Genomic DNA, 16,892 nt, shown 5'->3' with positions numbered 1-16,892 from the left:
ACACCTGATGCATATGATCACAGCAGTATGATGATTCTATGTACTTTCATGCAGAGAGGGAAATCCCAACTGTATTTATTAAACAGTTATTAAGCAGTGGCACAAACATCCATGTCAATTCCAAAACAGAAAATAACGACATTGTCAGAGACATTTTAAAACAATTTATTAGTGCACTTTTGGGCATGTTTTTACCAAGATGACATATTAAAACAACACTAAATTCAAGTGCACTTTTTGTACAGAACGCCACTACAATAGTTCAAAACAAATAAAGTGCACTTTTGTACATGATATTTCAATAAGTGTCAAACAAAAATGAGCTGCATAATAGGAAATCTCCTAACGCTGTATTGTAGGTTCCTGCGGACGTTATTCCTTCTGTTGTTAATTTTTTTTTCATACGGTGTTGCTTTGGCATTTTGTTGGTGTGGCACCAGCCGGAGATGTTAACATGCAGAGTTTCAAGCACTCTTCATTCTCTAGCAAGTGACTTTTCAAACGATGCAACATTAGTAGTGCTGCTACTTTTTGTAGCAAGTCTTTTGCCGCATAAATGTTGAACATGTTCCCGCTTGAAGCCAAACCACCGCCAGACGATGGATCCCGTGCTGTTTTTCTTGGGAATTAATTCTTCCTCCATTTGTTGCCAGATTCGCACCTTCTCTCTCCCGTATTGCCACCCGCACCGCATAGTTAGCATCACAGCTAGCATTACCATGTCGCTATCGGTCTGCTCTTTGGGAGCATGTGACGTTGCACATGTGACGTGTGTAAGAAAGTGCGCTTGTTTTAAGTCTCTGTGAGAAGGATAGACAAGAAAGAGTGGGAAACACATGCAGTCTAATGCCCGCAGCTAAAAGCAACTGCGTGAGAACGTATACTCGAATATCACGATATTGTCATTTTCTATATCGCACAGAGACAAACCCGCGATATTTCAATTATATTGATATATCACACAGCCCTACTTTGTCAGGACAGGTACTTCTACGTCTCCCCTCTTGTTTATTTTGTACACATGTGTCAGATTGCAAATGACAACAATCAAATATGGTGATGATTCAGTAATTGTTAGTTTGTTAAATGGATGTGCATTCACAGGTTTCAGTCTTTGGCTGTTTCTTCGTGATTGTTTACATGGACAGGCCCTCCAAAGACACAAAGTAAATCATGAATTGCAACTTTAACCAAGCAAAAACAATGCATATTTACCCGGGTGAATCTTGATACCAGTTGACCCGTCTGTGCTTTTTTAAGCTTTCATCTGTCTGGTCGTGTAGAATGACATCTGGAGCTTCAAATAGTTCGACATGTCTGGGAACTCCACCGACGAATCATTCTTGATATCACTTGACCACTCGCGGTCTATTCAGAATTAGAATCAGAATTACGTTATTAATCCATGAGGGGAAATGAAAATTTTCATCATAATCCCATTCAAGATCAGACAAACATTATAGGGAGACAGAACATTCCATAGTTTGATTTGTTTTGCTCATATCTGCTTTTTGCAGAAAAATCTAAGCCCCTTGCGTACTCAGCGTTTGCGTGCAGCCATTTTGGCTTGTCATAGAGGATGTGTAAAATATCGGATGTTTTTCTCTTACTGTAAATATCTTCTAGGGAAATAAGGTGAATCAAAATGGCAATACATACATGCATGTACTGTAGGTTGCTATTCATATATAATTTCTCAACAAGATGCTTGGTATCATACACAGTACCTACTTGGCTTGGTCAATATGCTGTACTATCCTTTATATAACAGGGATGTGATTTATCCAGTTTTTTGTGGAATTCCCTTTTTTAAGGCCGTAATGGTCATTCGTGTGAATTGCGTGAATCCGAAGAGATTTGTTTTTGTTGCTCATAGGCCTGGGAGGATAATCAAGTCAACGACTGATCAAAATAGAGACTCCATAATTTTGCCGGCCATAATGAGGTGCGTGCGTGTTTGTTCTTCCCGTCTCTCGCCTCCAAACACTCAGCATGAGAGTCTACTCTGCACGGTTTTAGCACCTGGTCGTGTTTGTTCCATTGCGGGAATAAAATGAATGGAGTGAAACCTCTTGTCATCCACTGTCTTTCTCTATGGGAGAGGCGCGACTGCCATCGTACACATAGAAAGTGGCCAAGTCAGCATTGTGATTTAGTCAACTTTGGTCAACTCTACATTGTGTTTATTTATAGCAGTCGAGGGAGGCAAAGCTTTGTGTCAAATCTTCTCATGTGGGCTGCTGTTATTAACATCTAGTAACAATACATGCTATGGTTAGTATCTTCTCATTAAGTTCATTTGCACTTTTAAAACCTGGTAACTATGTATTTATTATAAGCCTTGCTGAGATATTTCAGTTTTTCTCCTGTCATAGTAAAAGCAACTAAATTGTCATTCCTGAGTATGCTAATGATTGCTAATTAGCCTCTTATATAGGGAAAAAAATGGGAGGGTGTTACGCTTTTGCAAATGAAATAAATCATTTCTCAAACTTTTCTACTGTACTTTGATGACAGACGCCAGGTAAATTGAAATAAGAGTGAACCATTACTTGGCGAATATGCATCCACTATATACTGTCAGTGGTAAATATAAGGATGAACTTATCTTATCAAAGCCCACACTGCAACAAGTCAGTGTTCAAAAACAACAACAAAAATACAAAAATTAGGGGTATATTATTTGAACTAAGCAAAATTATCTGCCAATAGAACAATAAAATTTGGCTTGTCAAGACTTTCCAAAACAGGTAAAATTAGCTAACCTCAATTAACACAGGAATACCTTGAAATAAGTATATACTCACTAATACTGCACTACAATGTGAGTACGTATTTTCTATTGTTTAATTGAAAATAAAAACAGCAAATTGTGTCACAAAGTCATGTTTTTTTAACATACTTGAAGAAATAAATTATTACTTTAAAAAAAGTAGTTTTCTACTTGTGAGTGTTGATGACACAGCTTTGCAACAGTTGATATTCTAGTTTCAAGCATGTTTAACTCAATATAGGTCATGAAATCTCAGCAACAAGCTGTAATATCTTACTGAGATCAAAACCCTTAAAACAAGTTAAACACTCTAACTTAAAATCTGTTTAATGAGAAGAATTATCTTATCAGACAGAAAATAAGCAAATATCACCCTTATTTGAGATATTTAATCTTACTTAGATTTCAGTTTTTGCAGTGCATTAGACACTAGCTATATTTGAGCCATTTGCAGATAAAGCATCTTTGCTTGCAGGTAGGGCTGGGCGATATTGCCTTTTTTTAACACCGCGATATTTTTAGGCCATATCGCGATACACGATATATATTACGATATTTTGCCTTAGCCTTAAATGAACGCTTGATGCATATAATCACAGCAGTATGGGGATTCTATGTGTCTACATTAAAACATTCTTGTTCATACTCTACTAATATATGCTACTTTTAAACTTTCATGCAGAGAAGGAAATCACAACTAAGTCAATTTACCAAAACTGTATTTATCAAAGTTATTAGCAGGTGACTTTTCAAATGATGCTACATATTAGCAGTAATGCTACTTTTAGTAGCAACGCTTGTGCCCCACATATGACAATTTAAAGTTGTCTATTCGACATATTCCCGCTTGAAGCCGAACCACCGCCAGACGATGGGCCCTGTGCTGTTTTTCTTGGGAATGAATTCTTCCTTCATTTGTTACGAGATTCGCACCTTCTTTCTCCGCAACAACCCGCTAGCATCACAGCTAACGTTAGCCACGCCGCTCCTTCTCCCCTGGGCGAGGGCGTATACGTATGACGTGACAGTGTAGGTTACGTATGAATGTGCGCCTGCTTGTCTGTGAGACACAGGAAAGAGCGAGGAGAGTGTAATGTCCGCACCGGTGTGAGAAAGTCTACTCGAATATTACGATATAGTCATTTTCTATATCGCACAGAGACAAACCCGCGTTATACATCGTATATCGATATATCGCCCAGCCCTACTTGCAGGTAACCTTTCTTAGCAGCTTATATTAAATGGTTCATATTGTGATTGTATTCTACATTTTGAATACCTACTTGGGGTCTGCATAATATGTAATGGTGGTTCTTTGGTGCGTGCGTGCGTGTGTGTGTTAGGGGCAGCAAAGCCCTGTCTGTCTTGTTATTTCACTTGAACTCCATGGTGTTCAGGGATGAATAGTCTCTCCTATCGCTGTTGTACTATTTTTTCAGCAATAGTTACATTAATCATTAGTAATGTAGCAGCCTAGTTTGAATGGCAGGGTCCCTGCTGTCACATGTTGACAAAAATATAATATTTACATAATGAAAGTCAACGACAGGCTTCCCAAATGCTTTAATAAATTAAGCATGATGAGTTGACTTGAAACTGTTTAATGTTGACCTTTTTATATGTAGAAGAAAGGTTTTGTCATTTTATTTAATCAAAGCAACAACTTTAAGCGGTTTAATGTGGATTAACGTGGGCAGAATTATTAGTGTTCCCAATTTTAAAAGGATAAAGCCATTGTTTACAAATTTGGTAAATAAATAACCCAAAAATTTACATTTTGTTGTTTTCTCACTGTACCGAAAATTAACCGAACCGTGACCTCTAAACCGACGTACGTACCGAACCGAAATTTTTGTGTACTGTTACACCCCTAATAAATATACTTAAATATGCACCTGCTGGGTGATATATCGAGTTTGTAAGATGTATTGATATATTTTTAAACAAGATATGAATGAAGAAAATATAATATTGATATAATGAATTTCACGTTAAAATGACCAAACGCGGCTTATTTGTGTTCCTTGTTCTCCCCTGCTGCTCAATACTAAGTCCCTCCCCTTCCTCTTTCCAAGACGTGCTTGCATGTATAAGAACATCCATGATTGGTTGGCTGTTTACTATGATGGTCGCGGGGGGTGCTAGAGCCTATCTCAGCTGAATTCGGGCGGAAGGCGGGGTACACTCCTGACAAGTCGCCACCTCATCGCAGGGCCAACACCGATAAAAAGACGACATTCACACTCACTTGAGTCACGATTGGTTGAGATTAGGCCAATCAGAGGCAAGATGGGGCGGGTCATGGAACCAGGAAGGGAAATTACAACAGACATCCCAAATGTCGATGACAGAGTCATAGGATAGAAGAGCGATTTGTATATTAAAAAACTATTGGAAGATGACAGGGGGATTTTCTTCTTTAGATTTTTCTTCAGCGATGTAGACCACTTTCAGGAAACCCAACAATGCGTCTACCTGGCCACATTTGGACAAATGTGTGCGTCTGGATAAAACATGCATTTGAGTTGTTTACCATGTACTGGAAGCCCAAATCCAAACTGTTCTCGAGTTGCCAAGAAATGCTGCCAATAATGTAGTATTTGCACAGGTATGTTATTTATTTCAAGTAGAAAGAATATATTTCAATTTTATTTATGTTATGTAATTCTGTGCTACTTACACAGTTTAATTTCTGTGCTGTTAATACCCATCTTGACTAACTGGGTTAATAAAAGTGCCACTGAGTGTTTACAGGACAGTTGAATCTTGCTCAAAAATGAATATCTTTATATGTATACTTTCACCTGAAAATATATCAAGATATATATTGAATATCTAGTTAAAGTAAAAAATATATTTTGATATAATTTTGGTCTATATCGCCCAGCCCTAGCAACTGTTTTTTGCGTAATAGGAACCCCCTTATTGTTACACAAAATTAAAGTAGTTATAGTGTCATTTAATTTCCGTTTGTTAATGTTTTAAATCAATGTTTATTCATTCACAAGTACAAATCTAATTTATAGATGGGAAGGGGGCTTGTTGATATAATCTTTGGGAAATTTAGGGCTTCTTTAAAGACCTTTTTAATTGCAATTTTCAGAGGAGAAGAGGGTGTTCCTCCATGTTCTTCTATCACAATTTCCAGGTTTTTTTGTATTTCTACAATCCTAACACTGATATAAGCTTTGTTTTATGGGTGATTGATCAATGTTGTATAGTATCTAAATAATATATCAAATTAATAATGGATTAATTTTATTTTTAGATCAATCTGAGGGCCAAGAAAAAATAAGAGTGGCATTTTCATTATTTGTGTCTACACTTTAGTATGCATGTTAGAACAAAACACAAGCCTGTTGATAGATTTGATTGATTGAAACTTGTATTAGTAGATTGCACAGTACAGTACAGTCTGATGACCCCTTACAAACACCCAAAAGCGAAGGACTTTTGTCGCTAGAAAAGGATCTCATAGATTTCATTGAAATTGCGAATGTTATACCTTCATGTATAAATGTCACAACTGATCCATTGAATGGTGGTTCAGGTATCGCATCAACACTTGTATTGAATAAGGCCAAATACCACAAACGCTGCAGAAGCTACTGTAGTAGGTCCTTGGGCAAGACACTTTACCCACCTGCTCCCAGTGCCACCCACACTGGTTTGAATGTAACTTAGATACTGGGTTTCACTATGTAAAGCGCTTTGAGTCACTAGAGAAAAAGCGCTATATAAAGATAATTCACTTCACTTCACTTCTGTGTTAAAAAGGCTAGAAAGCATTAGGATCATGCTGTCTCCTCCTTAAGTCCCAAAAAGCTTCGATCAAGTCATCCCCAAACCAGTGGTATTCATTGAGTGATATGTGAACATGTCATATAAACATTAGAAAGAAATCATGCATGTTGCACCAGGTTTTACTCATAACATTGCCCAAGTTACGTCCAATGTCTTCAGAATAGCAAATTGCCACTTGGAAATATGCAAATTAGGGATCTAGACACACCCAAAAATAAAAATGAGCATTCCAACACATTTCTAATTGTCAAAACACACGAAATAGACAGCAGGTTTACATTTGTAGCTCATCTGTTTCAAATGTTAGAGACAAACGCTATTACAAGTGGCGGCCATATTTGATTGGCCGCTGTGGCGACCCCAAAGGTCGCCGCCGCGGGCCCCAGCTACACCTGTGCCATATTTGGCGCTTTTAGACAAAAGTGAATGAAAATATCCCTAAGGGCCTCCACTAAATAGTAATTAAATACAGGGTAGGTGCATGGCAAAATACCTGTCCACAGGGGGGTCAGACTCATGGCAGAAAATAAGTGAGAAGCACTGAATGATATAAGATAACTTTTCAACCCATGACTTGCTGCACACAAAAGCCTGAACGTTTGACAAAACACATGACCCTCTTGTGTTGCTTGTGATATTATTTTTCTGACAAATAGACCAAATGGCAGCGCTTTGAATAAATCCCAAAATTTGACCCTATAAATCGGATTGACCTGAAATCTCTCACACAACTCGAAGCATTGTACAAAACACCCACTTGAGTTTGTTACTATCATTTTGGGGAGTGACAAGCACGTCTCAGTCATGCACCTTCCGTTAGAATGTTGAATGGAGACAAGTCGGCAGCGCAGAGACATCGCCAACTGATGCACAAAGGAGTGGTCAACCCCGTGGTCACCTGATAACGTCTCCACATAGGAGAGGGGGGCACAGCAGAAAAGGTAGACTGCAGATCAACTGGTCTAAAAAGGGGTCTATTTAAAGGCTAGAGTATACAAATGAGTTTTAAAATGGGATTTAAATGCTATCCGTAACTGTTACCGGTGGGACACCCAGACACCATGTTTGAAGGGAACCAGGCACTACTCATGACCAAGATATTACCAGCCTTCCAGGGAAGCATGGTGGTGGCAGCATCATGCTCTGGGGATGCTTTTCAGCAGTAGAAGTACAGAAACTTGTCAGGATAGAGGGAAAGATGAACGCATCAATGTATAAAGACATCTTGGGTCAAAATTATCGCTTCTTGTCCAACCTGAATAAGCTTGAAGAGGAATGGGCGAAATTACCCAAAGATCGGTGTGCCAAGCATAGTATTCACAAAGACTGGAGGCCGTAATTGCTGCCAAATGTGCACCAAATGCTGTAAAAAAATATGTACTGTATTTTTCGGAGTATTAGTCGCACCTGCCAAAAATGCATAATAAAGAAGGGAAAAACATATAAGTTGCATTTTTGGGGAAATATAGTTGACAAAACCCAACACCAAGAATAGACATTTTAAAGGCAATTTGAAATAAATTACAGAATAGTGAACAACAGGCTGAATAAGTGTACGTTATATGAGGCATAAATAACCAACTGAGAAGGTGCCTGCTATGTTAACATATTATGGTAAGAGTCATTCTAATAACTATAACATGTAGAACATGCTACTAGTTTACCAAACTATCTGTCACTCCTAATCGCTAAATCCCATGAAATCTTATACGTCTAGTTTCTTACGTGAATGAGGTAAATAATATTATTTGATATTTTACGGTAATGTGTTAATAATTCAACACATAAGTCGCTCCTGAGTATAAGTCGCACCCCTGGCAAAACTATAAAATAAACTGCGACTTACAGTCCGAAAAATACGGTACATGCTTTTTTTCTTTTTTTTTTGTAGTAAATGTTTAATCTAACAAAGTTCCATCGTCATAATGGGATATTGTCTGTAGAATTTTAAAAACAAACAAAGTCCATTTTAGAATAAAGCAGTAATATAACAAAATGTGAAACAACTGAAGCTCTGTAAATCCTTTCCGGATGCTCCATATGTGCAGTGCCCTCAGTTCCTCTTAGCATTTGAGTCTTTCTAACAGGATGTAACACAGGAGACCTCTGTTCTTCTAATTGTTTGTTAACATATCTCGTGCCGACTAATGCATATTTATACATGCATACTTACTGTGCTTACACTATGAAATGTTCTCCTGTACCAATGTTGTTGTAGGTCGAGTAAGGAGTCTGAGCACAGCCCTATGGTCTCTCACCCACCTCACCGCCCTACACCTCAGTGACAACTCCCTGTCACGTATCCCGCCAGACATAGCCAAACTACAAAATTTGGTGTACCTGGATCTTTCGTCCAACAAGATCAGGAGTCTGCCGACGGAGCTCGGTAACATGGTGTCTCTCAGGTGAGTCCATCTCAGTTTGTTTTTCTCTTTTGTCCATAAAGTTAAAGGCCTACTGAAGCCCACTAATACCCACCACGCAATCTTGAAAGTTTATATATCAATGATGAAATCTTAACATTGCAACACATGCCAATTTGGCTTTTTTACTTTACTAAATTGCAATTTTAAATTTCGCGCGAAGTATCCTGTTGAAATGATGACGCGTGCGCGTGACATCTCGGATTGTAGCGGACATTTTTTTCTAGCCCGATCCCAGCTATAAGTAGTCTGCTTAAATCGCATAATTACACAGTATTCTGGACATCTGTGTTGCTGAATCTCTTGCAATTTGTTCAATGAATAATGGAGATGTCAAAGTAGAAAGATGTAGGTGGGAAGCGGTGTATTGCAGCTGCCTTTAGTCGTGGACCCCGACTTAAACAAGTTGAAAAACTTATTCGGGTGTTACCATTTAGTGGTCAATTGTACGGAATATGTACTGTACTGTGCAATCTACTAATAAAAGTATCAATCAATCAATCAAAAAAACACAAACACAGCCGGTGTTTCCTTGTTTACATTCCCGAAGGTGAAGCTTTACCATGGAATAGAGCGGTCAAGCGAACATGGTTCTCTACCACATGTCAACAGGCAGGTTTCGGTGAGAAAATTGGGGTAATAAGGCGCCTCTTACCGTAGACATGAGCGGAGCTTGCGTCGTTCCTTGTGTAAAAAGAGGCAGCTGCGACTCTCTTGCCTTCTCCGTGGCTTCCCTCAGAGACACTGGCGGTCACCACACCCGTGGCCACACCCCTCCGACTTTCAGGTACGACAGTATAATCTCACTACAACACTAGTAACACAATAAGCAGATAAGGGATTTTCCAGAATTATCCTAGTAAATGTGTCTTAACATCTGAATCGCTCCCACTGCCCTGTCTTTTTCTTTCTTTCTTTTTTTTCTAGTCCTTCACTCTCACTATCCTCATCCACGAATCTTTCATCCTCGCTCAAATTAATGGGGAAATTGTCGCTTTCTCGGTCCGAATCGCTCTCGCTGCTGGTGGCCATGATTGTAAACAATGTTCAGATGTGAGGAGCTCCACAACCCGTGACGTCACGCGCACATCGTCTGCTACTTCCGGTACAGGCAAAGCTTTTTTATTAGCAACCGAAAGTTGCGAACTTTATCGTCGGTGTTCTGTACTAAATCCTTTCAGCAAAAATATGGCAATATTGTGAAATGATGAAGTATGACACTTAGAATGGACCTGCTATCCCCGTTTAAATAAGAAAATCTCATTTTAGTAGGCCTTTAATTTCATCTTTGCAGTGAATCATTTTTTATAGCCACCTCGGGAACAATTTTGTTCACTTTTCCTTGGTACATTGGTCGAAAATTGTTTTTTGTATTTTTTATTTTCGTTTGATGGTTATCAGTCAATTGTTTGTGATCAAAACCAATTAACTGTGCCCAGTGGGGTGCACTGTAGTAGTCTACCATCAGGTGTCTCATTTTTTGTTGTTAAAATTCCAGACTGTTAAACTCCACTAGACTTAATTATAGAAACTCATGTCACACTAGAAAATGATGTAAAGGAAACAAAATATACTTTTCCTCTAAAAGAAATGCTCCCTAAACATCACATCTAAACATTTCCTTTCCATTTTCCAGGGAACTGCTTTTAAATAACAACCAGTTGCGGGTATTGCCGTTTGAATTGGGAAAACTGTTTCAGTTACAAACACTGGGGTTGAAAGGTGAGCAGCCGATCCATTATTAGGCGTGAAAATGTCATTTTGTCTCTGTTGATAAGCATTGCTGTTTTTCATTACCAGGAAACCCACTTGCACAAGAAATTATGAGCCTCTACCAGGAACCTGATGGTACGCGGAGACTGCTCAACTACTTGTTAGACAATCTGGCGGGGGCTATCAAACGCAGTAAGTTTCACTTCCTGTATCTTTAGATGTAGGTACAATCACCACCTCCAAATAGTTGTCTTGTAAACCACAGTCATGCTGCGGTTCTCTGACGGGAACGCTCACTTTCAGTCTCTTCCGTTTTCGTCCAAATAACATATTAAAGGCCTACTGAAACCCCTCTACTAGCGACCACGCAGTCTGATAGTTTATATATCAATGATGAAATATTAACATTGCAACACATGCCAATACGACCGGGTTAGTTTACTAAACTGCAATTTTAAATTTCGCGCCGAAATATCCTGCTTAAACGTCTCGGTATGATGACGCGTGCGCATGACATCACCCATTGGAGAGGACATTTTGTTCCGGCATCGTTCCCAGCTATAAGTCGTCTGTTTTCATCGCATAATCCCACAGTATTTTGGACATCTGTGTTGCTGAATCTTTTGCAATTTGTTCAATGAACAATGGAGACATCAAAGAAGAAAGCTGTTGGTAGGAAGCGGTGTATTGCGGCCCCCTTTAGCAACCCAAACACAGCCGGTGTTTCATTGTTTACATTACCGAAAGATGACGGTGAAGCTTTACTTTGGAACAGAGCGGTCAAGCGAACACGGTTGGATTGGACCACACACACAAAGTACAGTGTATTATGCAGCGATCATTTCAAAAGATCGTGTTTCGAAGAGGGTCCCTTTGCGAAAGGCAGAGATGGGCATCGCCACCACCCGTCGATTGGTGCTGAAGAAAGGGGCGACCTTCAGGTTGTACAGGTACGACCATATAATCTCACTAAAACACTAGTAACACGATAAGGGATTTTCCAGAATTATCCTAGTAAATTTGTCTAATAACATCTGAATCGCTCTCACTGTAAAGTCCTTTTTTTTTTTCCTAGTCCTTCACTCTCACTTTCCTCATCCACAAATCTTTCATCCTCGCTGAAATTAATGGGGAAATCGTCGCGTTCTTGGCCCGAATCGCTCTCGCTGCTGGTGGCCATGATTGTAAACAATATTCAGATGTGAGGAGCTCCACAACCCGTGACGTCACACGCATATCGTGTGCTACTTCCGGTACAGGCAATGCTTTTTTATCAGAAGCAAAAGTTGCGAACTTTATCTTTGATGTTATAAAATATGGCAATATCGCAAAATGATCAAGTATGACACATAGAATGGACCTGCTATCCCTGTTTAAATTAGAAAATCTCATTTCAGTAGGCCTGTAAAGGGGCTGTTTGCAACATTTAGATGCCTAGTGGGCGCTAACTTTCCAATGTGTTTTACACAGTATATCCCGTCCTCTTAGGGCTTCTGGTACGTAATGACGCAATCATGTACATACGTAACATATGTACGCGCATTAGCTTTAGGTGTTGTTGGCTAATAGCAATTTGGATAGCTAATGTGTGCTGTCATCGAATGTATATTCTATCATAACATTATGACTGCAAATTGTTTGTCGCTTCTCCTGGACTGTTTTTGTATGTGCGCACACTCTCACTGTGTGTACTTGACAAGACCGGGTGAGTGACTGCCGTAAACAGCAATCATTTCATTCGAGCCAGTAAAACAAAAAATAAACTTTGTAATATGGCTGGGCGATATGGCCTTTTATTAATATCTCTATTTTTAAGCCATATCACGATATATATTTCGAAATTTTGCCTTAGCCTTGAATGAACACCTGATGCATATAATCACAGCAGTATGATTATTCTATGTGTCTACATTAAAATATTCTTGTTCATACTGCATTAATATATGCTCATTTTAAACTTTCATGTAGAGAGGGAAACCACAATTAAGTCAATTTAGCAAGTGTATGTATTAAACAGTTAATAAGCAGTGCCACAAACATTCACGTCATTTCAAATAAAAGTGCATGATTGTCAGAGACATTTTAAAACAAGCTATTGGGGCACTTTTGTGAATGATGTCACTAAGATGACATATCAAAACAACACTAAATTAAAATGCACTTTTTGTACAAAACGCCACTACAATAGTTGAAAACAAAGTGCACTTTTGTGCATGATTTCACACGATATTTCAATAACTGTCAAATAAAAATGAGCTGCATAATATGAAATCAAATGGTTTATGCCCTTCGCTATGTGGTAGGTTCCTGCGTACGTTATCTCCTTTTGTTGTTGACAATTTTTTTCATGTGGTGTTGATCTGAAAATGGTTGCTTCGGCATTTTGTGGGTATGGCACTGAACGGAAATGTTGATATGCGGAGTTTCAAGCACTCTTCATTCTGTAGCGGGTGACTTTTCAAATGATGCTACAAATTAGCAGTAGGTGCTACTTTTTGTAGCAACGCTTTTGCCGCATAATTGTTTAACATATTCCCGCTTGAAGCCAAACCACCGCCAGACGATGGGCCCCGTGCTGTTTTTCTTAGGAATTAATTCTTCCGTCATTTATTACCAAATTCACACCTTTCTCTCGTATTACCACTCGCACCACTGCGCTAGCATCACAGCTAATGTTACCCATGCTGCTACCTCTCGGCTCAGCGAGGGCGTATGACGCGACAGTATGTGACCTGCGTGATGAAGATGCACTTGTTTTAAGTCTCTGTGAGAAGGAGAGACAAGAAAGCGTGAAAAAAGCTTGTAGTGTAATGCCCGCAGCTAAAAACAACTGCGTGAGAACGTATACTGGAATATCACGATATACCGTATTTTTTGGATTATAAATCACTCCGGAGTATACGTCGCACCGGCCGAAAATGCATAATAAAGAAGGAAAAAAACATAAATACGCCGCACTGGAGTATAAGTCGCACTGGAGTATAAGTCGCTTTTTTGGCGGAAATTTATTTGATAAAACCCAACACCAAGAATAGACATTTGAAAGGCAATTTAAAACAAATAATTGTTCATCATGAACGATGAAATGATTCATTTTAATAGCTACGGCAGTAGCATATAGCAGTTAGCATCCCATGACCCACAATGCACTTCTGCCATGACCCTCCCCCGCTGAATTCTTATTGGTTGACGTGTGTGTGACGATTGCTGACATTTTCTTCGTCTCTTCCGCGAATAATGTAAATAATATTATTTAATATTGTGTAATCTGCAGTAGATGATTTCCTTTTCGGTGCCATTTTTGTTCAGCCTTTCTCAGTTTTTATAAGTTACTGCCAACGATGAAATTATCCATTTTATTAGCTACAGCAGTACCATATAGCATTTGGCATTCCATGACCCACAATGCACTTCCGCCATGACCCTACCCCGCCAAATACTTATTGTTTGACGTGTGTGTGACGATTGCTGACGTGTCTCTTCTGCAAATGAGATAAATAATATTATTTAATATTTTACGGCAATGTGTTAATAATTTCACACATAAGTGGCTCCGGAGTATATGTCGCTCCCACGGCCAAACTATGAAAAAAACTGCGACTTATAGTCCGAAAAATGCGGTAGTCATTTTCTATATCGCACAGAGACAAACCCGATATATCGCCCAGCCCTACTTTGTATTTGCGAAAAATATCAACAATTGTCAAACAGATGTGTTCTATTAAACAACCAATGGTAACAAAAGTTGGTGTTGCTTTATTTTTTTATTTGAAAAATGTTGCGGAGAGAAAGTTGCAATTGCGATTTTAAAGGTTTGTGAGCAATGTTCATAGACTCATATTTGTTGCAATTCTGTAAATCTTGTCAGTCCTTGTTAATCTGATCAAAATTTCCTCTGCAACATTCAAGCTGATTATAACCCATTATGTCTAGTATCATATTTGCAGGAATTATATCACAAAAGTAATTTTTCCACTTTTTTTAGTACCAACAGAGCAGCCCCCGGCCCGGTCATGGATCTCTCTCCAGGAACCAGACCGAACCCGGCCATCAGGTGAGTCACCGGTACTCAAGGTTTCCGCGGGGCGTTAAAAAGCAATCAAAGTCAATACATGGATTTTGCGGTAATGAGGGGCTTAAAAAGCATTACATATTATGTAAATAAAGTAATACAATATTAAATCCATCCATTCATCCATTTTCAACCGCTTATTCCCTTTGGGGTCGCAGACAATATTAAATGATAAATGAAAATAAATTTAACATCGCGGGCATTGATAAATTGCTACGTCTGTGTCTTTGTCTCTGGCTTTGAAACTGTGTATGTTATATTGATCAACTAATTAAAATTTGGATGTTTATTTAGAGTGCTTAAGTGCAGTTCCCTTTAATTATTTGAATTGAAGGTACAGTGCGTTGATTGACAGGCAAAACCTATTTAGTTGGCTATTGTCTACGGCTGGTGCACAAAGTCAGAACACCGTCACTCTGAATGCTACATCCTGTGAACCTGCTCATGCCGGGGCGAAAGTGAGAAGAGGAAAAAATGTCAGGAAACTGCAAAAGTGGCTGGCTGGCTAATCTGTCAAAACCTGGTTAAAGCCGGTTAGTAAACCCGTAGACGCGTTCTGCAGCATTTGCAAAAAGACTTTCCAAACTTTCCTCAATGGAAATCACACATGATATTAATTAATCAAAAGTCAGCTGTTAAAGTGGCCGGTGTTGGTGTGACCAACAAAGTCACTTTTGCTATCACCACCACAACTGTCAGCTGCTGCTACCACTACAGAAAAATAAATAAAAGTAAGTTCTCAAATTAAACAGTCTTGCAAGCCAATTCTAATTCATGAGATAGTAAAACTTTCAACTATTTAAGATAATAATTGTGTGTATACAGACAATTGTAAGCTTTTGATGATATCCATCCATCCGTTTTCTACCGCTTGTCCCTTTCTTGGGGTCGCGGGGGGTGCTGCAGCCTATTTCAGCTGCATTCAGGCAGATGGTGAGGTACACCCTGGACAAGTCGCCACCTCATCGCAGGGCCAACACAGATAGACAAACAACATTCACACACTAGGGCCAGTTTAGTGTTGCCAATCAACCTATCCCCAGGTGCATGTCTTTGGAAGTGGGAGGAAGCCGGAGTACCCGGAGGGAACCCACGCAGTCACGGGAAGAACATGCAAACTCCACACAGAAAGATCCCGATCCCGGGATTGAACTCAGGACTACTCAGGACCTTCGTATTGTGAGGCACATATAATAAAAAAAATGCGGTAGGACAGGGGAATTACACTTTTTGTTCAACGGCATTAAAAGCATTCAATTAGATTTGCCGATATCTGTAGAAACCCTAATGTAAATACACCCTGCACACTTGTTCTCTGTGGTTGACCATTAACTTACAAAGCTCAAGACCTGATGCAAATGTTGACATTATAGACCGTCTCAGAGATGCTCATTTTGTGTCTGGCATCATAAAGGTCAACTAAAACCCAATAAATGCACTATGCTTTTTCCATATTTTTGTACTGAATTTTGAGATAGATCTAATTCTTTCGCACCACAACTCTTTTGAGTCTTCAACAAATTTGACTTGCTAGTCTGCGGCATGTCTGATTTGTTTGCTTTCTGTCTTGCAGCACTGTTCTCCGTCATGTGCTACAACGTGCTGTGTGATAAGTATGCCACAAGGCAGCTGTACGGCTACTGTCCGTCCTGGGCTCTAAACTGGGAGTACAGGAAGAAGTCCATCATCCAGGAGATTCTTGGCTGCAATGCAGACATAATTAGTTTGCAGGTGAGACATGCATGTCGTCCCTGCTATGTTTCTCATTTTTAGTCAGTGTTTTATTAAATGTTGGCCAATGTGTCTTCCTGTAATCCATCCTCATACATGGCTTCATTGTGAAACACAGGAAGTTGAGACAGAGCAGTACTACAATTTCTTCTTGCCGGAGCTGAAGGAGCAGGGTTATGACGGGTTTTTCAGTCCTAAATCACGAGCTAGGACCATGTCCGAATCGGACCGCAAACATGTGGACGGATGTGCAATTTTCTACAAGACTGAAAAGTAGGTTGTCAGCCGTATCGGTCTTCTAGAATGCGTTCCAAACATTTTACTTACTGATGATGCTCTGTGAGACCAAGAATGATTGTAACTTAACTGTTATAGC

At 39.3% G+C, this 16,892-nt stretch overlaps 1 protein-coding gene across 2 annotated transcripts in view; it reads left to right on the top strand.

The window, feature by feature from the left end:
• cnot6a (CCR4-NOT transcription complex, subunit 6a) overlaps window positions 1-16,892 on the top strand; it is a 51,719-nt gene that overhangs the window by 12,826 nt on the left and 22,001 nt on the right. For both annotated transcript variants that reach the window (XM_061902103.1, XM_061902104.1), the window contains exons 3-8: window positions 8,796-8,982; window positions 10,637-10,722; window positions 10,801-10,905; window positions 14,699-14,767; window positions 16,359-16,516; window positions 16,635-16,789. In XM_061902103.1, the coding sequence (XP_061758087.1) occupies window positions 8,796-8,982; window positions 10,637-10,722; window positions 10,801-10,905; window positions 14,699-14,767; window positions 16,359-16,516; window positions 16,635-16,789 (760 nt within the window). The remainder of the gene's footprint in view (window positions 1-8,795; window positions 8,983-10,636; window positions 10,723-10,800; window positions 10,906-14,698; window positions 14,768-16,358; window positions 16,517-16,634; window positions 16,790-16,892) is intronic.

The sequence above is a fragment of the Nerophis ophidion genome, linkage group LG05 (assembly GCF_033978795.1).
Source record: "Nerophis ophidion isolate RoL-2023_Sa linkage group LG05, RoL_Noph_v1.0, whole genome shotgun sequence".
Lineage (NCBI taxonomy): Eukaryota > Metazoa > Chordata > Actinopteri > Syngnathiformes > Syngnathidae > Nerophis > Nerophis ophidion.
This window is presented reverse-complemented; position numbering and strand designations above follow the sequence as displayed.